Here is a 26,199-nt window from a genome sequence, read left to right as displayed (position 1 = left end):
ACAACATTCACAAATATCTACTCGTTTTGCATGAATGTGACATAGGAGTGCGAGTGACGCGTCCACTTTACACATTACAAAGTTCTCCAATTTTCAAACTGAATACAAAACATTTAATCTCTTGTCTCTCGCACAACTTACGCGCGTCATAACTTTCTCTATGACGTAAATTAGAAATTATAGAATTTTAATTTTAATTAATTACTATCGCTCGTAAGAATAATGGTAAAACTAGAACTATTTTCTTTACAAAACAAAATTGCGTGTATATAAATTATTGTAAAGTAAATCTTAGAAATTATTTTAGACATATAGATGCGAAGATATAAATATACATATCTGCACTTGTGCACGTAAAATTTAATCATGTTTTTCAATTAAATACTTGAAAAATATAAATTATAGAAAATTTTATTTTTTCTTTTTTGCAAACGGATTAATCATTACTGACAATTTTTACCGGCGTGAGATCTCTCTCGTGAATTTTGTAACGAGACCTCGATACTTTCAACAGTCGATAAAATATTTCGGCATTCAAAATATTGATTAATATTCACCGATATATTGCCAAATATTAAATGAAAATTATTTTAAATATTTAACTGACGAAATATTTTAATAAAAGTTATCCAGCACAAACAGTGTAAATATAATTATTTTTTGAAAGTTATGTTGTAACATTTAACAAATTAATTTTTATCTATTATTCATTATATATAATTATTCACAATACATTTGCGTGTACATATGACAGATGTTATCTTCGAATGAAAATGTAATCCCGGATGAAAATCCTTGTAACACTTTAACTAGATACCGGTAATCTTTTAAGTTCATTAAGAAAATGTTTAAATATAGACATAGTGACGTATCAAGCCGTGAGAAGATATCAATAATAGAAATGTCCAAGAACGATAAGTTACGCGATAACGATAAATGATATGATAAGGCACTGATCATCTAATGATTAAAGAGAGTTAAACAAAAAATTACGCAAATACTTTCTCATTCGTTGAAAATATTACAAATGAGCACAATATTTCAGAAGCCGTTTATTAACAGATTATATTTTTCGCGCTTACTAAATGAACCTTTTTACTTAATATTTTAAAATTTATCATCGATAAATTCTTTATAATATGATAAAGTTATTTCAAACCTCAATGCTATTATAAAAGAACAATTAATTTTATTCTTGCAAAATATACCTATATAGTATCATAAGATTTATATCAACATTATACATTTGGCATTAAGAGAATGACGATTATACGACGAAATGAGAAAATGGAGAAAATTATAACTGTAGTAAAACCTCTCGAGATGATTAATGTACAGGATGTATCATCTTTCCTTCACGTCACTCGGAATATATTGATTCTTGTCAAATTTATAGTGAGTGCTTATAGCAATACTGTCATTAAAGTTATGCGACGATTCGAAAATACAAAAATAGAACATTAATAAATTATTAATGTCAATTATCAATTATTGCATATATAAAATAGTACACCACATAATGAGAATAACGTAACTCTAAAAAAAAACTCAGAAATTATATGTATGAAAAGCTATATAAGAAAATATATAGGTAAAATATATATATATATATATGAAACATATATATGAAATATATACGTATATATGAAATATTATATGCAAAATATAAATATACATATAAATATTTTAAAAATAAATGCGTTTAAAAATTATTACTTTTTATCGATATAAACTTCGATATAAATTATTACTTTTTGTCGTAATAAATTTTGCTGATAAGATAAATACTAATTTTAGGAATATCAGATTAAAGTATGGTAAATATGATTTGAAGACAAATTAATAACTTTATAATCGTGAATTATTTGTTTATCAAATGATATCTGTATATCATTCTTTACACGACTGCAATTATATATTTTCCCGTAAAGAATCGATAAGCAAATGTAAAGATATTAATATGATACTTCTCTCTCTATTGTTAGTTCGTCGTTTTAAGGCAAAAAACAATAATTATATTTAAATATACTTGTTTACAGCACTTGGAGCTGTATGCTCATTGTCTATGATTTAATCAGCTAAAAGAGAAATATGCGATAAATACAGATATACACGGTGATTAATATCGTTTTAATCTGAATTCGATAGTATAATATTTCATAAGAGAAAGAATGACGTTTTTGATGCTATATGATAATTATATCGTTATATGAATGAGTTCACTTCACAATAATTAATCCTTAAATACTTTTGTGAAGTTCTTTATATATTTCATAAATAATTTTCTTCATAATCACTTTTTATCTCTATTTCGCATTGGTAATATTTGTCAGTTAATATTTTATATCATGTCTATAATGTGTCAATATGCATTTCTTGATTAAAAAAATACTCTATTGTAATTTTTATAATATTTAATTTAATTTTCATTAATAAAAAATTAAATTAAATAAAAAAACTAAATTAAATATTATTAAAATTGCAATAGAGTATTTTTCTGGTCATATATATATTCTGATCATATATATAACTTTTCTAGTATAATGTAATCAATAAGTAAAAATTACTCACCGCCATACGAATTGCCAACATGTTCTCTCAAAGCTTCTGCATAATTGTTGGGGGTCGTACCTTCGATATCGAAAGTACCATAAATGATGTGCTCTTTCTTGATAAATTCTACCACTGACTTCATCATAAGCTGACACGTATGCCTACCAGCAACTTGACTCTGCCCGTTTGTCGCATAAACAAGATGCACTTTACGCCAGTTGTATCTAAATCATAGAAAAGAAAAATAATAAAAGTTTTGTTACATAAAAGTTAGTTTATTGCCAGTCAACAACTAATGTAACAACTAATTATATTTGCAATAAAATAGTTAATGAAAGTCAATGAAATTTTGCGAGAACATATATATAAAAAATAAAAAATTTTCAGTATAACAATATTATATATAATATAATCAATAGATTTTTATTTAAAACTCGAATCATACATACCGATTCATTATAGCTATGAAAAATTGGGCGATGTCCCTAAAGGCCAAATTTCCGATTCTTGTGGTCATAAAGTATTCGTCTTTACATTCGACCTTTTTTTCGGTAAAATCGAAAGTAAAACCTCCCGTGGTAATTAACGGTGCCCCAAAAAATTTCACGACTCTGCCAACAACCGCTGCGCAAAAAAAAACCCTCAATTAATATACCGTAATGAGGACAAAAAAGAAGAGAAAAGAAACATAATCCAGAGGAAATAAGCCATTTGTTGAATTTTATATGTAAGTGTATCAGTCGTCTAATGAATAGCAAGAAAATTAAAAAATAATAAAAAATGTACGAAAAAAAAAACTGGATATTCCATTCATTATTATAATATGATAATTAAATAATTTATATACAAATTATTAGATATTTTATATATAAGTGTATCAGTTGTCTAATGAATAGCAAGAAAATTAAAAAATAATAAAAAATGTACGAAAAGAAAAAACTGGATATTCATTATTATAATATGATAATTAAATAATTTTGACGTAGCAACTTTTATGCGAAAAAGTATGGAAATTTTAATATAATATATCAGAGCAAAAATATTGTATAATAAAATACAAGAACTTTCAGTTTTGATAGATGTGATTTATGTGTGGATTACAGCGTAAGCGGGATATCAGGATGGTTTTACAATCATTTATTTTCAGACCGCTTATTATTCTTATAGGGCAATTATATTTTAAAAAGAGAAAAAAAGTAAAATACAAAGAAAAAATTAATGTAACATACCGACGCAATAATCACATGCCGGCCCGAGAAATAAGTGTACACAATGCGAAAAACTATCAATTGCGCCGATTTGTGCATACATTGCGTCGCAATGATCGTCCTGCGATAGAAATTTCAGTTTCAACCAATAAGGTAGCAAATTTCGCGATCTCGCTTCGTACACCGCTAAATCTGCAAAAAAAAGTACGATTGTTTAAAAGTTATTCTATTAAATGTAAAAAAAAATTCACTCTTTTTATGTACAATTTTTTTAATGATGCGGCCATTACAATTTTGTTTATTGTTTAAAAAATAATAACAATAAAAATTCTAATTCCTGTACTATTTGCAACATAAATTTAATCACTAATCATTTTGTGTATAACAGACAAAATATAATCTAAAAATTCAAATATTTATATTATAAAGTCTAACTTTAAATAGAATTAAATTTGCAGAATATTATACGTGAAATTTGATTTTATTTAGCTCCGCGCAATTAGCTGATCTCAGAGTATTTGTCTGCATTATCTTACCAAGAATCGGAAGAACCTTAGGTAAGGAAATATCGAAACTTGGGTCGGCCGGTAGGAGAACAGCAACTCTTAGTTCGCAAGAAACGACTCCATCGCGGCTCGTACTGCATAACGTCTCGCAGTCGCGATGCAATTGCACTTCGCGACACGTCACTTTGCCCCCTACTTGATGTACTAACCATAAGATTGCCAGCACGACGATCCTATGGGACCCCATGGATACAAATGGGAAAACGACGCGGTTAAATCAGGTTTTTTGCTAATTCAAATCAAAAATCGCAAAATATCATTGTCTCAGCGTCACATACAACAACACACACTTTCTTTTTTTCTTCTTCTCTGTCACAATCACTTGATAAATATTTTTTTCATCGTGACAAGCTAGACGCATTATATACGTAGAAAATCATAAGCTGATTCATAAGCTCATTCGTAGCCGTACTGCAGTTTCTGCAATTCGCTTTTATAATGCGTTCTTACTAATTTTCACAGTGTGTCGGACTATATCAGCAGTCATTTCACTAGCTTCCTTTGGCAGAGAGCCATTATATTCGTTCGTTACTTTCTCAAATAAATTATTCTCTGACGAATTATCCATATATGTGTGTGTATCTTATACAATAATCTTTATTGTAATAAAGAACAATATAAATTGCATATAATTATCTAATAATAATAATTAATGTTCAGTAATAAACTTAAGAGAATTGAAAAAGTTTATTCTGTGTATACACATATATGTGTACACACATGTAATTACTTCTTTATCTTTAAAAGAAAATTAACTTTAAAATAAAATATAAAATTTTAATTCAAATTTAAACAAAATGATCCTTGATTGTCAATTTTATAAATTAGAATACAATTTCATTGAATTAATATTTGTCTGTGAATTATTTTTGGTTTACTTTTTTTTGCAGATCTTTTAGAATTTAGCAATATATCTTACTATGTATTATTTTAAGAAACAAAAAAATTAAAAAGATTATAGATAATTGGTTGGTATTAATTAATTAGTTGGTATTAATTGCATTACAATTAATACCAACAAAAAAACATAACGTAGTTTTCTATTTAGTACTTCATATCGCGCTAAAATTTTTAAAGCGGATATCGTGCAGCATCTCCAAGCACTTCAAGAATTTTATCAGCAAATGTACGTGCGATGCGAAGAATCTTTATGAATAAGCTGTCACAAAACTTTGCCACATCTAAATCCGCCGACAAAGGTCTTTGATATATTTGCATTCGGACAGTGTACACTAAAAATATATTATTTCACACATTACGTTTCGAGCTTCGTCAAACTATATTTTTGGGAAGAGCGAAAGTCGCGCAATCAAATGCTTCGAGAGTCGAAAAAATATAATTAAGATCGCGTAATTATAAGAAAAAACGTCATCGAGTTTAAAAATATTCGTCAGCGAGAGATCACGTTTCACATCAAGATTGCTGGAAATAAGCTTGGGGCATCTCGATCACGCGAACCTTCTTGCCCGACTGACGAGCAACACGCACCGCACCTATCGTCTCGCCGCCCCGTATTATCGCGCGGATATCTCGCGTTGATTGATAGTAGTTATCGAAAGCTCCAATGTGCACACTCACTTGTTTGCTCCCTCCCGTCGGGGTTGCCTTACTATGCCGCAGGATCGAATTTCCGCAAGGGTTCCCTGGGCCACGTCAAGTAACGCGTCGCTCGAGGGGTTCGGCGTAGTAGACGTCGCCGTATGCTATTTTTCCAGTTAGACGCTTTTCCGTCAAACGCTTCGACGACATGCTGCTTCGACAATCCCACACATGTATGTGTCTAAAATATTTACAATTATAAAATATTAATATTAATATCAATTTAAAATATTTTCTCCGCATTTGGATTAATCTGATATTTAATAATAATAAGATATTATATATTATATTTTAATTTCTTTGTTTAATTATTTATTACTTTTATTATATATTATTATTTCTATATTTTTTTCATTATTTTATTTGTGTTGCTATTCATCCCTGAATATATCTAAGTTTTTTATATCAAATTCGAGCACATTTTCTACACTAAAAAAATTCTTGTGTTTTTTTTCTCAACATTCTTGCTTTTAATATTTTATAAACTTGTTGAAATATGTGATAAGGTAAACAATTTTCAAAAAGTATCAAACTATATTGCATCTTGCACAGGATCTTGTGTTACTTTTAGAATATTTCGATATTCGTGTAGTGCTTAGCAGTTTCGTTTTAATTTAACAAAGTATGTAAATGTTTAATATCTCTTTAGACTTTACGCAATGCCGCGGTATAATCTCCTATACTTTTTTTGTCAACATTTCAATATATATTTTATATATAATATATTAATCAACTTACCAAGATATAAGCATTTAAAGAAACATCAGAATCCTCGGAGAATCTTCATGCGCGGTAAAATACTTTGAGCGGCAAAATGTCGGTTGGAAGATTCTCCCGCGCATGCGTAGTCAATGATTGCGCATCACAAAAGAGCGAGTTGAATCTTTCTGCAGTTGAATCTTAAATCATTAAAATGTGCGTTAAAATCGAAACATGTAGACATGCGTGCTAATCATTAATTAAAAAAACAATCCAAAATCGCATTCTTTCTTTTAATTTAATGTTACACGAGCTATTATTTCTTGATTTATACCTACAAGTGTCGAAGTATCGAAGCGTCGCGCCGCAGATCTGAATCACGATGCACAAATGTTTAGACGCGCATGTTTATATGTAGATCACGCTTCAAACGCCCTCTAGTTTCATTCGATGAGACAAACATGGCTGCTGCATCAACCAATCATAACGCTCCATATGATTGCTCGTCGTATCGGCTAATTGTTGATTTCACGGATTTAATTTTCCCATCTCATATTGGAATATACTCAGTTTATAAACATCTAGTGAACATAAATCCCCTGATATTTGCGCACAAGAATACGCGCGCAATTTCACTAGACTAAATTGAACCGTACTTTAAAAGTATTCGAAGCTATAAAAAAACTTTCATATTTTTTATTTTCACCACGGATTAGCGGGAAACAAATATGTAAACTAACATATTCTAAGATCTTTCAACCTTTTTTAATTAAATTTTATATCGTATATGTATATAATCATATTATGGCCATTTGTTAAAATATTTAATATAGCAAAATTTGAATAATTTTACATAAAATTTATAAAGTATTTATTTATTATAATTTTTTAAATATTAATTTATATTTCCAAATTGCAATATGTGTACCACCAATGTGTGTAAGAAAAGAAAAATTATATATGATCAATAAATATAATTCAAAAATTCTCTTATTAATAAACAGAGCAATAATAAAAATGCTAAAAATTTAATAAAAATAATAAAACTTTCTATTTTGTAATTTAATAAAAATAATAAAAAATTTCTGGGAAACTTCAAATCTTTAATTACATGTTATGATGCTACTTAATAAAATTAAATAACTTTGCATGCTTGTTTGACGTGCTTATTTTCACTTGGATTACTCAATAGCATTTTACAGCGTGATTAATGCATATTTGTATACACTGCATGCAGAAGGGGAGAGACAAGAGGGGGAATGGCGAGAATGAAATTTTTATCCATAAAAGATTTAGTATTCTTGTGTAGGTATTATATTTCGAATATAGCTTTTGCACAGCCTTTGTATCCTCTCTATTCAGTTATTCTCATACACGAATATTCATGTCGATATTAACAATAAAGCATCACAATATCTTCTTAAAGATATTTCCCTGGTATTTTCGATAGTTTCAACGATAGTTCAAACATCCACATCTTAATACGATCAAATCGCGTGGCATGTTTTTAGTGAGATATAAATTCACGTAATTTCTTAACTATTACACGATATCTTCAAATATTAGTTTTATGTTTCATATTACTTATGTTTTCCGTTCAATCAAGAATAATTCGATGCGATGTTTTCGGCATTTTTATACAAGATGCGATAGAAGTTACCAACTAAACTCTCACATTTTAGTTTAAGCAAAAAAAAAAAGAAAAAGGAAAAAAAAAAGAAAATCTTTCCATATCCCAACAAGGAAGACACAGAACACACATACACACGTACACACAAATATGTCTTTTAATAATACCTACATACGCGTATCTGTAAATAGTGAAAGGACGATGGAGAACATTAATGTTTGTAAAATGCAAGAGTATGTTTTAATGCCTAGCTACGATCACTATTATTTCGCCTACTTGCTGAAACAAGTCACAAATTCAAAGACTATGTATATGCCGTATAATATTCTACCATAAAGTATGCTTTTTTTGCATACTGATAGTATACCCCATATCTATAACATATATAAATATATACATACCTCAAAATTATACAAAATTTCCATCAAATTGTATTAATTTTTCAAAAATCACAATCTTTGTACCCAGTTCGCGTGCAACTTGTTAATTTTCCGTTTTGATTTTATTTTCACTTTATTTAACGCAGAAACATTTATAATGTGAACGAATTGTATACAAATATCCGTAATATCTACATATTTCTTTTTCAATTGTATTTTTAACTGTACATTATAAGAGTAAAGAAATTTCACTCGTTTTTTAAATGTTAATTTTTAATTTTAATTTAATACTGCCTTACTATTTTTCCATGTGTATTAATATAATATAAACTATATTTTGTATACATAGCACACACTTGTATCAAAATCTGAAATTAATGCTACATATATTCAATTGAAATAAAAATGTATACTTTCTTCTATAATGAATATCTTATTTTAGGGCTTCGAAAATATTTGAATGGTTATAATGTTACATCTTGAAATATGTATTATTATTTACTGTGATAATTCAGTTTTGTATAACTCACTATTGAATGATAAATGTTTATAAACGATTATTAGATCGCATTTTTACTGACCATTATTAACAAAACGCATATTTAAAACGTAATTCGGTATTTCACTTTCTTCCCAATATCTCACACACTTTCATATAGTTACTAACATTATAGCACTATTTTATCAAATATCTGATAACGCTCAAAGTATCGTGTGATATAATAACGGATTTGTAAACATTTTGCAAATACTACTAATATTGTTGTATAATATTACGATATTACATATAATTTTATAATATTGTATTATTATATTATGATGTAAAAATGTATAATATCATATATGTATTTTAGTATTGCATTTGCAAAGTACAAATTATTCCTTAATATCACAATTACTGGAGCGCTTCATAGTAATGCTATTCAACTACGTATGAATTTTATATATTCAGCTATGTACATAATTATAAATATCGAGATAGCAATACATTTCATTTATATATTTGCGTTTAAGATATTTGTTAAATTTAAAGAGTATTTCTTGAAATTCTAGTGAAATACCAAATCATTAAAATTTAACATTATTAGAAAGAGAACAATATTTATCATATATATTCCTAACAAATTAACAATTTAGAGATATAAAAATGAGAAACTTCTATTATACAAAAATGTGAATGAAATGATCTAAAACGAGATCAATAGTTAAGATATGATGATAGACTTTTCTTTCTTTTTTTAATAACTATTTTAGAACCACATATTACATATTTGTCTTTATATAATAATAATAGTAGTAGTAATAATAATAATAATAATAATATTTACATCCTGATGTAATGATTTTTATATTTTAAATGCAAATGAAATTGTACCAAACAGCTGTGCAGAGTTGTTGGATCTTCGCTCACTTTTTAAATAACATAAGATTGAAAATATCTATTAAAAATTATTATGTATTCACAATTAATGATTGTTTGAAATTCTAAACGTGAGTATATAGCACTTTGCTATTAGCTATTCGCCAAAAGTGCAATAATCTCCCCGTTTAACAATTTCCTTTTACACATTCACACAAAATAAGTACTCCAATCAAACATTTTACAATATTTTCTTACTTCATAAATTAATTATATAAAAAAATTATTAATTTACAATAATACATCTAATGTTTTATTAAATGTAGTATCCAGCCTCCTTAAAAACGCTTCATTTTATTATGTATCATAAATCTTTTTTTTCTTTTTTTTTTCTTTTTACTTTACCTTAGGAAAATGGTCTCGACTTCTATCATGTCATAGAGCGTAGAAGAATTCCGGATATGGCCAAAGCAAACGACGACAATCGTTTACATCCATGGGATGTATTTATGTGGCTTTTTTAAACATATTGTTCGTTCCTGAACATAGTGCGTCAAGCACGTATATTATAAATTATAATTTATAGTTTCACGCAGAAGGTGTCAGTCGATTTTATTTCCATATTTCTTGGGAAATTTCTTTTGTTGTTCCAGCAAATATAAATCAAAGTCATTGACCAACCAAGTTTTTCCTTCAGATGTCAATGTGATTGTTTAATTGTTCACACTGGACACTCATCATCGGACATTTCGTTCTTTGCGTACATTATTGTGAACACATTAGATTCACTCACTAACCACTTGTCTAAAATGTAAAATTTTGCTATTAAATTCAGTAAATTAACTTTTAACATATTTTTTTAAATGCTAGTTATCTATATCAAACAAGCTTTGATAATACATAACCAAATAATTTATAGTGTATACTTACAACTGTATCACAATAAAGGAATTTCCGTATTGATGCGTCACTCAAATGCTATACAAACAAGAAAAATATTTTTATTTCTATCGTTTCATAATTAATATAAATTGAAAGCCATAATAATAATAAATTTAAGGAAATTTAAAATTATATATTACGGGAAGGAGATCTAGTATCAGTTTGATTTGGCGTTCCATCCATCGGTAAGCGTCCGCTGCATACGCTTCCACCACTTGATGGATTATAATTAAGAAAGTCCCAAATAAGTATTGTATCATCATGAGAGGATGAGACAATTTGAAACTCGTCAAACTGAAGACGAAATACGCGTCCAGTGTGCTCCTATAAAAAATACAATTGTTCAGAATTTAATACAAATGTGCTGAATATAAAAAAAAATAAAAATGTCTTACCACTAAGGTACGTAAGCATAGTGTACTAGCAACGGCCCGAGGATCTAAAGCTGCTACCAAATCCCAAACTTTAATTTTACTGTAACATACAATAAATATGAGTTGCTAGATAGTACAAAATATTTTTCTCACCATATATGTTTGAAAAATTATTAATAAAATATTCTCTTTACGCAAAGCTCTTTTAATTTTCTTTTAAATTATCAATGAAAAATTTTTCTAGTACAAATATTATAATGTGGAATTATTTAAAATATTTTTGATATTTTTGTATATTAAATATATTATTATAAATAAAGCTTGTTAATTTTCTTTTCCTATAAAGAGAAAAATCAGAATTCTACAAATGATAATAAAACCCCTGAATATATAATGTCAACATTATAAATTTGTTATATAATTGCTAACAAAATAGATAATTGTACATTTTGATTTTGTTCAAGACAAAATTAAAATCAGAATAAAGATGTAAGATTTTCATATACATACCCATCATAAGCACCACTGACAATATGTTTACTATCAAATCGAATACATCTCACTAGTTCCTCATGTCCTTCTAAAACACGTAGGCAAGCCCCACACTCGATATCCCACAGTCGTATGGTATTATCACTACTACCACTAACTACTAAGCGATCCCTATATTGCAAACACGCTATACCGCGCTTATGTCCATTTAACGTTCGCACGAACTCGCAATTAGATGTATTCCATACTTTGATAGTTCTATCACCACTAGCGGAAACGATGTATTTCTCGTCAAAATCAACTACGTTCACTGCTGCCCTATGTCCCACTAAAACTCTTCTCAATGCAATCTCCGTCTGCGATGTCATATCCCAAACAGCTATTGAACGATCCTGTAAATAATAATTATTGTCAATAATAACTTAATCCCGAATTGTGAAAATTCAGAAATATAAAAAAAATCTGTTATTCTTTCTACTGACCTTGGAGCAAGTAACCATCATGCCATTGTTAAATCTAAGATGCAACACTGCCTCACAATGATGAATGAGCGTATTAACCATTTCGCCTGTATTAGCATCCCAAACTCTCACAGTGCTATCCGAAGAACCAGATATTATAGCCTTATCGTCGTATTGCAAGCACAGCACAGAACCTGTATGGCCCGTTAACACCTTAATGCATTGCAGAGTATTTCTATCCCAGATTTTAATCGTGTTGTCACGGAGCCCGGAAACTATCTTCTGATCGTCGTATTGTAGACAATAAACACCTTTCGAATTCTCACTGCGGCAATTAATTCTCTGAAGATTGAATCGTCCCATTCTCCAATTATTTTCTATACTTTCGATATCTTTGACAATTTTTGGATAAAGAGATCTATAGAAATTGTGATTGGGAAATGTTTCGCCCGGTTTCGGTTTAAAGAGGTATTGTATCCTGAAAACAAAATTAAAAGTACATAGAAAAATATAACGGTATATATTTATATGTTTATTACGATTAGTAAAGGTACTCTATGCATATATACATATATCATCATGTCGAGAGTTTTAAATTTTATATTTCATAAATCTCACCATCCTCTTCTTTCAGCCAATCCTCTCCAAACTGAATCTGTTCGAACCTTGCGTTCAATCAACTTTTTCCAAAGCATTCCTTCACTAATTACTCTATGCCACTCCTTGCATACCAATTCTGCAGAAACAAGTGATTTAGCGTCTAAGTATGAAAGAATACTTTCTGCAACGTGATCCAATCCTTTTTCTGTAAAATGTTCGATATTGTTAATTATAGTCGAAATACAATCATAAAATGTTGGACACATAAAGCGTAAATATTTCATTACACACTTGGCAAAAGTGAGATAAAGTCTCTCTGCAGCATTGGTTTGAGATACGCGTTGATGTGTCCATGTTGATAGTGGCACATTCGCGCTAGCAGCTGTTCGACAAACTGCACTTGTTCCGGCTCACTCCATTTTTCAAAATACATCATACAAATTTCTCTTTGCTGTCCATATGTGCCTGTAGATGGTTCCTTTTTGCAACTTGGATCGTACAGTATTGTCATCGGATACTGTAACAGAATATTAACAGTCATATATTCGTTCTATATTATATCATTTAAAATATATTCTAACTACGTTATCGCACGTTTTATAAGAAATTAGAATGTAATCTACGTATTTTTTTTTTTCATTAATAATAAATTAAAACTAATGGAGAAGAAAAAGATTTATTACTTATTATTTACTGTTATATTCATTTATCATATATGTGCATTGTGAAAATGTAAGATATATTTGAATTTTTTTATTACCATTTTTTATACGTGCATGTAACGATATTTATTCTTACTGTGTCATCGATATGCTGAGTAATCGGAGCGCAAATAAATGTAAGACTAAAAATATCAGGTCGTATAATGTGCATTATCGTATCGGTGCATATATTGTTGTTTCTCGATTACACCTAAACGGTATACATTCAATAGAAATCGTGCTGAGCGTTTGCACTTAAATTCGCAATTTTCAAGAGAAAAATAGCCAAGATATTCAAGTTATCGTGCAAATGAAATATGTATGTATTATCAGTACAATTACGTAGCCGTGCACGTAACTCGATCAGTTTTACATATTCTTAGCAAAATAACATAAATTTAAAAAATAAAGCAAATGTTTAATCTAAAATAAAAATATATTTGTATTTTATCCCACTTACCAAAAGTTAAGCTATACATAGGAAAAACATATTAGTGAGAAATACAGATAATTGAATATAGAAGTTAGTAGTCTTTTAAATATTTTTTTTTTTTTCATTTAAACTAATGATTATCAATACTGTTGTCGATTGAGATGATAGACGCGAATGAAAATACAAGGATTTTATATTATATGCGCTGATTCCTCCATCTCTTCCATTAAAAAGAACAAAGATAAAGATAATCGATTTCCTGCCAATGTGCAAAACCTTCTCATTCTTGTTAATCTCACTTATCTCTCTCGAAATAACATATAGATAAACCCAATAAAAAAATCACAATACTCTAATCAGCAAAAATCATCAGATAGCTTATCTAGAACTCTCAGGCAACAGATCGATCCAAATCAAATTCTAAAGATATATTACTTAAAAACATTACCTGGTAACAATACATTATTGATATAAGAAAAGAAATACATATCATTGTGATGAAAAAACAAAGTAGATTGTTTTAAAATTATACAAAAAAGTTTGTGTCAACTTATAGAGCGATCTAATAAATAAGCGTAAAGTTAATACATTTGCTAGAATCATGAATGTATCTTAAGATAGAGCAAAGAGTATCGGGTTCTTGACCTCTCGTATCTCAAACACGAGGGCTCTTATAAATTAATCTTATAATTAATTCGTTTATGTCCCGATGGTTGATGTCGAGCATCTCCTCGTTAATACCGTAATCGTCGATGATCACATTTCAAGCAACACGCGCAAACAAATATTCTAATTTTAGCGAATAATCATTTCGATAACATCGCGTTTTAAAATTTTAGCATAAATATTAATTGAAATTAAACAAAGTCCACGCGATCGGCTCGTAAATGTAAATACGATTACATAGCAACAAATAACGTAGCGCTAACATATTTATGCGATTGTCACATAGTATTGAAATTGTTGACGTGTGCTATTCAAGTATGACTAATCAAGTTTTACGCAGAAATTCAGGCATCGTAAATGCGCATAAGATGCACTTTTCGCGAAAGAAAGCAGTCTCACACGTTCACACTTTCACTATTTATACATCATCCTTATCGTTAGTACTTGTCGCCAATGTCCGATAATGTTAACCGCAGGGAATATCACTAAGATCCTTCGATATAGATAAAAATAGAATGTAAGAACAGGTATTGATCAAACCTAATTCTCGCATATCCTTTATTCAGATTGTCTCTATTATAATATTTCCCACTCGATAAGTTTTTTACTTAAAAAAAAAAATTGGGAGCAAATCAATAAAATAAATATATAACGTGTATTGTATTTTAATTATATATTAAAAATATTATATATTTATGTGTAAAAATTATATGTATATTATTATACATAAAAAAATTATTATATTATATTAAAATATATTATACGTGAGGATATGATAAAAAATATTACTCCTCTTTTGCTTGCAACTTCTAACTTCTTATCAAAATTTTGTGGCTAAGGAATTGTTTATTGTCTCGGTATTTGAATTCGATTCGATTAAATTAGATAATTTGAATAAATGTGATGCAGCAATTCATTGCATTACTATGTTAATCTAATTTCGAAGCTATTGTATTTAAGTCAGAACGTAATATTGTCAGAGATAATACTGCTATGAAAACTCAAAATAAAGTTCCTACGACGACGTACATTTATTAAATTACGGATTTATTTCTTTAATATTTCTCTTTAAATTGATTCTTCTTTTTAAATGTATACACTTCTTCTCATATATATCTCCATATATATTAATATATTAATAAAAATATATTAATAAAAATAAATAATATATTAATTTTCTTCACGTCTAAGACTTGAAAGATTTTTCCCAGCCGATTGAACAAAAAATGTTATCGGCGCCTATCATCCCACGTAAATTTACATAATTTTCCTCTCATATAACGAATCATATTAACAGAATAGCGATGAATCGAAAGGTATACACATAGACACACACATGCACGGCGAAACTGAGTGGGCGATCTTTTTATAAACGATGGATTACATTTGCGCGAATGGAGAAAGTGCATCCGCAAATGCAACAGGGAATACCACGTCAGGAGGATGCTCAACGTGCATGATTGTTGAGAGTGAGATTGTCAAAAAAAAAGAAGAAACAAAAAATATGTAAATGCCGCGTCGATCTTAGCGATCACGTGCCATTCCATTCTCTCGTTGTTTCTCAATTCAATCTGGTACAACGTTCTCTACAAGATATTCAAAAAATGAAAAATGGATATTGCTCATTTCTGATTCTTTACCAAAGCGAAAGTGGTTTCGATATCTTTCGGATTACAGATCTCTGAAAACAAAGAACTTTTTGCCTGAACTAAACTTCGAGAACAAGAAATTAAACGAATTATATTAGTCTTAATTAATTTTTAGGATTCAGCGATTTAGGAAAGAAAGATGCTATCAACGATTTTTTAAATTTGATAAAAAACAATTATGTACGTGTTCGTTATTCGGAAATGATTCTAGGACACCTTGTTGAGTGTTTCTTTATCTGTAATACAGCCGTACGTCATGTACACTGGAAGTATGTCAAACGAGATATGCAGGAAAATCCCGTTTATATTCTAAGACCAGCAACGATTTGTAGTCTGCAAAATCGTATATTTCGCATCTGACCTACTTGGCGTAGCGTCTCCTCCCCTACCCCACAAAGTGAAAACCGTCACAAAAGACCCATATCGTGTTAAATGTTCATTAATGAAGACTATGAGATATCTCCACATCACAGAAATGACTAAAGAAACAACGGCGAACGGACAGCAACTTAGACGTCCCTAAAAACATCTTAGTATCAAAAAATTTATAAAAAATTCATAGAAATTCGGGCTAAAAAGTGCCACTTTCTTCTAAAACGAAACAAAACACCATACGTCTTTATATCTTTAGGACGTCGCCAAAATATTTCTCCAAATTAAAACGAGTTATGCATACTAAATTACAGTCAGTATTTGAAGATCTTTTAAAAGATCGTTTAAAAATAGGTGATTTATGGGGACAAAAACTATATGTTATGATCGTGATCTATGTATGGGGACTCCCTATTGAAAGACACAGATCTGATGGCAATTGTCTCTTGTATTATTGTAACATGAAGAGACGAGTCTAGCGGTGCGCGATCACCTGAAAACGCTCTTCGAGTGCTCCCGGTATAACGGTATCGCGAACTCGTGTCGAATCTACGCTCTCCTGATTCTTTTGTCTTCCTGGATGTTGTCTGTCCTCATGCGCTTGTTACCACGGTTAAAATGAACAATATATACTGGGTGTCCAACGATGAACGGTAAAATCAATTGATTTTTCTCTTCTATCGAAAATAGAAATCATTTTTTTTTTTTTCGAAAATTTCTTTCGCTGCAATATTCTTGAAATGTGACTTGAATCCTTCTTCTCTTCGTAGGATTTGTTAAAATGAAATATATCCGGTAATAGCCAAAAACTGAATTTGATTAATTATATTTGCATCCTTTTCTTTTCGATCGCTTATAGCCCAGTAATTTTTTATGCATCAATATCTATTTTAAAGAGATATATTTCAATTTCGACAAAAAAAAAAAATGCCTCATATATCATGTTCATCTATTATCTAATACCTTGTGTATAAAACTGCAATTAGAGAATGCAATCTACAAATACATATTATCTTTTTTTATATAATTTTATTTTTTATTTAACTTTTTATTTAATTTTTATTTAATTTTTTATTTAATTTTTATTTATTTAAAAAATTTTTTCAACTTTAATTATATAAGTTAAATAACGCATGTGTTTATATTAGTAAAATATTTAACACAGACATAGACTATCCGACAATCGTATTCGTATAATTTCAATGAAATTTCTGAATGCGCCTACAAGGGAAGTAGTGTCGTAAGACCGAAATGTACGATTTCGCGGAATGAGTCGTGAAACAAGTTTTTGCTTCGTGAATTCGCGCTCGTCTATTCTGGCACAAAGAGGTCGACAACTTCTGAAGGTTTAAGAGAAGCGGCCGCTGAAGATCATGACGTTAGAAAGCGTAAAGAGAACATTAAAATTAACAATGGACTCTGACACATCGCACAAATATCTGAATCTCGAAGTCAGATATCCACAAATTTCAAAAATTCTCACCGATATATCTCTTCTGAAAGGAACCGAGAGATACCTCAGCAAATATTCCAGGATAGTTTCGAAAATTACAGTATACAGTCAAACTCAAATATTAAAAAATTTAAAAATAAAATTTCCAATCTGAAAAAGATAGAGAGAGAGATATATATATATATATACATAATCAATTTGAAAACATTTATTTAGTAAAAATCATAATACGAAAATAAAAACAGAGAAGTGTTATTTATTATGAACAAAGAATTGACCTCTTGCACGTTGTTGCCACGGATACAGGATCAGATATTTCGCAGTGTCTTTTTTATCTCGGGTAACGAAACCGAAACATTGTGGCGACGCCTAAAAAGGAAAGGCACCTCCCGCCTGACATTGCTCGTGCACGCGGATTTACACGCGTCATTACGCAAAAGTCTCGGAAGGGCGCCGCGAATTTATACACACACGCGTGCACATATATACTTGCTTATTGTTTATTTTATCTCTCACTGAGAGATTCGAATGGATTTCCGTCTCACGATAACGGCGAGTATGGACGATGGATTCGCTACCGTTATCACAAACGTGCTTTTTCGACGTTTATTTCTCGTCCTTCTCACGGTAGATAGTTCATTAGCATCAATAATCTAAGAACAATTCAAAGTGAAATAGAAGCGATTAATATCAAATACAAAAGCGTAGACCTTTTTGGAGTCAATAATCCTACATGACATGTGTTCGGAATATACTTTTATAATGCTCTTATCAATAATTTTTTAATATAATGGCTACGATAAATTAAATTTTAGAAGAATAGAATTTTGTGTAAAGTAATGATGTCAAAAGAATAAAAATCTTCCTGAAAAATAATTAAAGTCTCGCTATAAAGAACCGACTTTTGAAATAACAACTATGTTGCATAACTTTATGCAATTGTATAAGTTGTTATTATATTATTAAAATAATAAATAATACTTTATTATATCTTTTCTTTGTAATAATCAATAAATTCAATAAATTGTCTTGAAAAATTCTTTACCCGAAAATTTCGATAAACACGATATTAATTTTATTAATAATTAGAAAAATATCTTCTCTACATTATTTGTTTATGTAGTTTTCCATTTTTATTGATCGATGCAATTTAATTTATCTAATGGAGGAACGGAGGACATTTATATTCGTCAATAAAATTACGGAAGTATTAAATTTGAAAAATACCTGCTTATTATACATATATATTATACATCGAGCGTTAATACACGATACGAGAGTAATGATGCCCAAATCCGTGAATATTGACGTAGGTAAATTCGCACGACCTTCTCGCTCAAGGATCGCAATCTGTTTCTCTCTTTCTCTCTCTCTCTCTCTTTATTATCGACAGACGTTTAAAAGCCCGTCCTCCGATATTCTCTATTGGAATAGCGTTATCCATCACTGAGAAATGCACGGAAATTACGAATGTGCTAGTCGTTTAAATCACAAATATGGAGAAGCCAGAGAGTTAATTTCAAAATTAAAAATTAAAACGTTAAAATATTGCAAATGTTTTTTTGTTAATCTATATATTTAAAAAAATATTTTTAATTATAAAAGATCTAATTATATCAAAACGAGAATTATATGTGATCCGAGATATTGTCATAATTACAAGTACATATATCGAAAAGAGAGAGAAGAGATGAACATGTTGAATAAAATTTTAAATCAATTCTACGTTAAAACTGTTTATATATTTGCATATTGAAGAAATTTAAACGGTGTTTATTCGATCTCTCTTTAAAGTTCATAAAATAAAGATTTTCACACACGCATTCTCCAGTACAGGAAGATATACGAACGTGCGTGGTACATTTAAAACGATATATGATTTATGAGCGGAATGAGCGTAGGAGGGACCATCGTCCGAGCGCGGGATAAGTAGTCGTAGGTGCACTTCCGGTGAGCCGTGTTGCAACAAACGTATGTAATTACGAAGAATAACGAGTGTTATCGCGTACAGGAGTACACACGCTATACACACACACACACATAAATAAAACGCATTATGCACTGCATGGATTAATTGCGAGCGGCTGAGTCAATCTGTCGTAATGTTCGTTACGCGAATTAGAATCGAAATATGCAAGTAAACATTCGAAAGATAATTAAAACAAGAAATGAAAACTTACATCAATATATGTATATAATGTTATTTACGTATTAAATTAGAACTAAAAAAAATTTTTTTAAAAATTTGAATAATGAAAAGATTAGATTGGAATTAATTATTTATATATACAGGGTGCCCAAATGTTCCAGGCAGACTTTGAAATTTTATAGGAAATTTAATAGATAATTTATAATGCTCTACAACTTTTATTTCGATACTTTTTGTGAAAAAAACCCATACTTTCTCTGATATTTGTAAAAGTATATAAAATAATCGTGATTTCAGAGATTTTTTGGCGTTAATTTTTTAAAGAAGCATTTTTCGATCCATGTTTATGGGAAACTTTTTGTTCAGAATTAAATTTCCTATCAAATTTCAAAATCTGTTCGTTTCGGCCCACTCTGTATATGCTTCTGTCTCTTTTAATAATAGACAGATTAAAATTAATGAAACAAGAGAGATTGCGTATATATATATATCCGCGCAAAAATCTTTATTATATAGTAAGAATATCGAGAAGTTATTTTTATCTTCGTGTACAAAGTAAGATGATCAATTTAAACACGAGTCGAAGCTATCAAGACTCTCGGTACTATCGCCTTTTTTTCCAGGAAAGCGACAAAGGCAGATAAGAGAGTGGACGAAGTCAAAAGTCATGACGGATCGAATCGAAGAGGAACACATACACATACACACACGCGCACACAAGAGGAGTTGCTAGAGAAATAAGAGGGGGCGAAGCTAAAACATCGATTGTGTGTAGCGCGTTGGAGACAATTGGATTCTAGCTAATCGGACATGTGTCATCCATGAGACATTGTTAGATCTATTCAGTGTTATCGCTATTCATGTTTCATATGACATACGGACACGCGTTTAAATCTTAGAAAGAGGGGACTGAAAGTCGAGCATAAGATTGAGTATGTCATTGAAAATTGCATGCCATCTTTCTATGAATCCTCCGATGATAACGTTCGATACCTTTAATCTAGCGAGGAACAAATGAGGAGTCAGCCGCAATCAGGGAGGTCGGTTAACGAAGCATGATTGGCTATTTTTCTCGCTACGCAACCGGTATCGCGATCTATACGCGTCTATAGATATAACGCACAGATACGAAGCCTAATGAATGTCAAGGCATTTATTATAACACCTTAGGTAGGTATATCATATCGTATGATCATACGATCTCTCGATCTGTAAAAGGCATCCCGTCAAGGATTCATGATTTAAGAAGGAACTGGACGGATCAGCTACGTCAAAAGTTAATAAATCTAATACGATTTTGTGATTCATGAAATTGATATCGCACAAAACAAACTTTTAAGCTTTTTAAAATATAAAATTAATAATTAATTTGTGAGTAAAGATTTGTGTACAATTAAAATCTTTATTATCATGAATTTTGTGTACAGTCGCTATAAAATTTTCGTGATACTCAGTCACTGTGACAAAGTTCATTCGATATAAAAGAGAATATTTACGATTTTGAGATAAAATTATATATTACAGAGCAAATTTTTACTTAAACTCACAAATTAATTATTATCTATATTTTATATTTTAAAAGGCTAAAAGAGTCCTTTTTTTGAGCAATGCCAAATTTATGAATTCGTAATGTATTAGATTTTCATTCTTTGGACATAGTTGCTCTGTCCAGTCCCTCCTTGAATAAAAAACCTGATTGTAAAAAAGTGAGAAGGGGAGATTCCGCGATGCGAGATGCACGATTTGCATCCGCATTTGCAAACAGCCGTTACACGCGAGATGACAACTAGACCTCATGTCGTCCTTCATATCGATCGACATGTAAACATCTAGACACGAGTCCGTTTATTTCGCTTACTGTTTTTTGCCTTCGAAGAAAAATGCGCAGCAGTAGATGTTAGAATTGAAAGATTCGATATCAGAAAACAAAATTGTATCAATCGCGAATCTCTATCATAACTCCGAAAATAATTTCGCCACGATAGTCGCGATCGTGACGTAAGGCAGGATCCCCTGCTAGAGAGATAATAAAATACGTTGACAAGCATAAACAGGTGTACAAGGTGTATTCCGATCGCTCCAAGTTATCCCAATTCTAAATCTTTTTCCTCTCTATTGCCCTCTAATGTAAGGGATACTCGCGCGCGATGTTATCATAATTCAAATTTGACCTCGAGTATCTAGGAAGTAAAACACGTGCAGAGTCAACGGACGGACGATACGTTCGGTCGGTCGCGAGAAGGCACAAGATGGCGATAGTTTTTTTTCGCGACGAAAGGAAACGTCGCATGGATACCTACAAATGGCCTAGTCATTCTCACCTGCTGACTCGTGTTCGTGTCGTCGATAATTTTGTCCGTTTCCATGTTGATCATCTCACTCGTATAACAACGTCCGCTGTACGTTGAAGCAGCTTTCGGCAACTGGCGCTCCGTACGCTCTTCGCACCAAGTTAGCGCGTGGCTCTTGTATAGGAGACAGAGAACTATGTATATACGCGAATTCCTCTCGAGAATAGCCGACTGTTAAGAGAGGCTTCGCGTCGAGAGCATGAGCGACGCGAACACGATCCTAAGCGTTTAACCGCTTAGCACTCGCGACAATGAAGACGGTGAGGGCGAATGACGCTTGCTTATGAGTTCTCACCATGCATCGGAGGAAGTCAGCGGGACAACATTTCACCAACACAACAGCTCGCAAATAACTATGTCACACAATGGGGTCTGGGTAGTAGCAGGCGTTGTCTCTCGAGCCTCTTCCGTGCGTCCCGATGACGTATCGGAATCTCCCCTCGAGATCGCACGAGATATCAATCTCCTCTTTTTCCCCCCAACATGAGATCGCAATCGGAACTTACTCGCGGCGCAGACAGTACCGAACTGGGCCGAGCGGACGACCGAATAGACAGGCAGACAGACAGACGGACGGACGGATGGATGATCACGATCACGGATGCCACGCGAGATGCGACCGAGAATGCGCAATTCGATATGGCCGAGAGTAGGATCCCACGATTGGCCGACGCGATGATATTGCGGTCTGAAACTGAAACGTCGCGGAGAAATGTGGCTCGATGTGCGATAATGCCCGAGCGATAACGCCTGTCGACACGAATCGACTGCTCCAAGATTGCGTTCGAAAACCTACCTAACCTACTCGTCGGATAAGAGGCATTCGATCGACCAATCGGAGACAGAGAAATGCTTTTGTTCTGATTGGCCAATCAAATGCTGCTCTATTCCGAGTGGGTTTTCGAACGCAATCCAAGCGGTGCGCGATAATTTGAAAAGATTGCGTCTAACGCGTCTATTTCAATCTATAATTTTCTTTATAATTTTAGTTGCATAAATTTAAACACATAATGATCAACTAAGGATAATTCTGTTGTTAAATTGATCATTTTTGTTTATTGTAAATATGTAGAATTAAAATAATAATTATATAATTTATATTAATATAATTTCGAAAGAAAAAATTAAAAGTCCGAAAAGCGTAACTGCATAGAAACTTTAGGATATGAAAAGAATAAAAAGTCTTATAAAAAATTAAATACAAATGTAACTAATAATTATACAAAAATATTTTTGTACCTGTTCTATTTTTAATACAACTATTTATAAAAAGAAATAGCTATCTTAAAGATACAAGCACAAAAAAAAAAAAAAAAGAAAAAGACAGCCTGACACAGATGATAGAACTGTAACAAATAGATGTATAATATGTAGAAATTTCAATATATTTAAAAGTTTGTTTTTACTCATACAGAGACATATTCTCTTTTGTATTGATACACAAAATACAAGTCTCAGAAGTTTTAATCAAATCAAATACTGATTAAAATACTTTATGCGATGTGCAGATAAAAATAGTTCTCACTTTTATATCCACTTAATTTGTTCACTCTTGTTAGATTTGATGTCTGATTGAATTTGTAACGTAAGCACAGTATATGGTTTATCACAATATGGTGAATCTAACGAAGGATAATAATGTCTGTAGCAAATATATGTTAAGCAATAGCCTATTATTGATCCTACCGCTACATCTAAAATTATATTGAAAAATCATATTGAAATTATAATGAAATATCAATAAAGAAATAGGATTAAATTATCTCGACAAAAAAAAGTTTACCTTGCCAATGATGATGATAATCGCATGTTCTGCTTAATGCGATAGTAAGAGCGACGAGAAGCGGCAAAAAGAATAGGCACAATCTCCATGATTGTCCTTTTCCTGCCAGACTGAATGTATGTATTTTTCCAGCTACATACAAGGAGATGAAACCAAAACTAGCGAACGCAACTAAAAGATAAATTATTTATATAAACATCTTGGTGGAATATTAAAAATATATGTTACATTGTTCTCAAATCAACTGACACATTTATGCAAATATAGATATAAAAATTAATTTGTCAAGAAAAGAGAGAAATATTTATATTATCAAATATAATTACTGATGCAATATTGACGTACACGAGGAATGTCCGCTTGGGAATGACTTCTTTCCATCTCTAATAACAATTGGATCTCCGGTACATTTAAATCCCGGATTTATTTGCCCATCTGGAAAACACCGCCAAAAAAAATCTGGCCTTGGACGACCTGAAAATAGTGAATAATAAAATAACTGATATTAAAAAAATTTATAAATCTCTTTATTTAATATAGATCTATTCAGCTCTCTCTTTCTCTCTCTCTCTCTCTCTCCTTCTCTCTCAAATATTTCGATATTACATACCTACTATAAGTTTCAAAATATCTGTAATAAGACCATTTAATCCCAGGGCTAATGTTACAGATAATATTGACTGTTGAAAATCAACTTTATCTTTGTGTATTATAAAAAAGAAACAAATAACAATAATCGGCATCATAAATACAAGAGGCTGAAAAAAGGAAAATTATTCTATTTAATATGTATTATGTACAACATATGTGATATCTAGTTTATAAATATATATATATACCCATAATACTGTGGTTGGAACAAAAGAATCTGTCCTTGGGTTTCTGTACAACCATAATTCATCTTCATGAATTGTTCTCGTAAATGGTTCTGCTTTTTCTAGCTCTCTAAAAGTCATAAAAAATTCAAAATATTCGACTTGTGATTAATGATACTATTAAGATAAGAAAAAGCAATTGCTTGTGTATTCAAAAAATAAATATGCAATATAACAGATCTCCATCTTTCAGAAAAATACATTATTAATAATTATATTAATAAAATAGTATATGTGTTATATTAATAAAAATATTAATAATTCTAAAAAGACATTTCTATGCTTTTGAAATAATGATGTAATATAACATGCATATATTGGACGTAACATTCTTGTTAATAAATATTAATTAATCCTCTATATAAACACAAAAAATGAAATGACACGTCACAGAGTGCTAATTATAGCAGATTGATTGTTTAATTGCACATCTATTAAATGTTAAATGTCAACTTACACGAATAGCACTGCCAGAAAGACACGTAGCAGAACATCGAACCAAAATCCCGCCGAAAACTTAAGTTTGCGTACGTTAGTCATCTCAGTAAATTACACATTTAAACTAAGATCATACCGATTTCGCTATACGAACAAAGAATATAAATTGTAATATTAAACTTAAACAATTCATCGTGTAATAACGCGGCTCGCGTCGACGCGAAAGTGCAATCAGATTTAGGACACCCGATAAATGAAACGTCGATACCACGTATGAATGCAAGTCGAACGTTATCGATAGTAATCTCGATTATCTGTACTTTGTATTGCTCTTCCTTCTTTCCAACTAAAGCTTGAATATTTTATCTATTTCTTACATTATTTCACAATAATGCTTTTGTATTTTTTTTATGTATCTTACATTATTTATTTTCTTCATCTCCCCCATTTTTATATCGTGGATTA

The 26,199-nt window shown here is 30.7% G+C and overlaps 3 protein-coding genes across 4 annotated transcripts in view; all 3 read right to left on the bottom strand.

Annotated features, from left to right (window-relative positions):
* The window catches only part of LOC126850176 (atrial natriuretic peptide receptor 1-like), an 85,246-nt gene extending 80,717 nt beyond the window's left edge, over positions 1–4,529 (bottom strand). For both annotated transcript variants that reach the window (XM_050592877.1, XM_050592879.1), the window contains exons 1-4: positions 4,298–4,529; positions 3,783–3,953; positions 3,003–3,177; positions 2,572–2,777 (exon numbers count right to left, since the gene is read on the bottom strand). In XM_050592877.1, coding sequence (XP_050448834.1) covers positions 2,572–2,777; positions 3,003–3,177; positions 3,783–3,953; positions 4,298–4,514 — 769 coding nt within the window. In that variant the 5' untranslated portion in view covers positions 4,515–4,529. The remainder of the gene's footprint in view (positions 1–2,571; positions 2,778–3,002; positions 3,178–3,782; positions 3,954–4,297) is intronic.
* Positions 4,530–10,073: 5,544 nt separating this feature from the next.
* Positions 10,074–23,413, bottom strand: LOC126850188 (beta-TrCP). The gene is made up of 9 exons (XM_050592901.1): positions 22,609–23,413; positions 13,156–13,381; positions 12,883–13,069; positions 12,286–12,742; positions 11,822–12,195; positions 11,333–11,411; positions 11,078–11,261; positions 10,926–10,973; positions 10,074–10,799 (listed from the first exon to the last, which is right to left on the bottom strand). The coding sequence occupies exons 1-8, from the start codon at positions 22,660–22,662 to the stop codon at positions 10,963–10,965; spliced, it is 1,572 nt and encodes a 523-aa protein (XP_050448858.1). The 5' UTR covers positions 22,663–23,413; the 3' UTR covers positions 10,074–10,799; positions 10,926–10,962.
* A 592-nt stretch (positions 23,414–24,005) lies between these two features.
* On the bottom strand, positions 24,006–25,973 carry LOC126850200 (phospholipid phosphatase 5). The gene is made up of 6 exons (XM_050592924.1): positions 25,754–25,973; positions 25,261–25,366; positions 25,032–25,179; positions 24,767–24,895; positions 24,422–24,592; positions 24,006–24,332 (listed from the first exon to the last, which is right to left on the bottom strand). Exons 1-6 carry the CDS (start codon positions 25,834–25,836, stop codon positions 24,166–24,168), a joined length of 804 nt encoding a protein of 267 aa, XP_050448881.1. The 5' UTR covers positions 25,837–25,973; the 3' UTR covers positions 24,006–24,165.
* Between the last annotated feature and the right edge of the window lie 226 nt (positions 25,974–26,199).

This window comes from Cataglyphis hispanica, chromosome 6 (assembly GCF_021464435.1).
Source record: "Cataglyphis hispanica isolate Lineage 1 chromosome 6, ULB_Chis1_1.0, whole genome shotgun sequence".
Classification (NCBI taxonomy): domain Eukaryota; kingdom Metazoa; phylum Arthropoda; class Insecta; order Hymenoptera; family Formicidae; genus Cataglyphis; species Cataglyphis hispanica.
The sequence above is the reverse complement of the archived record's forward strand: the minus strand, read 5'-3'. Positions and strand labels throughout refer to the sequence as shown.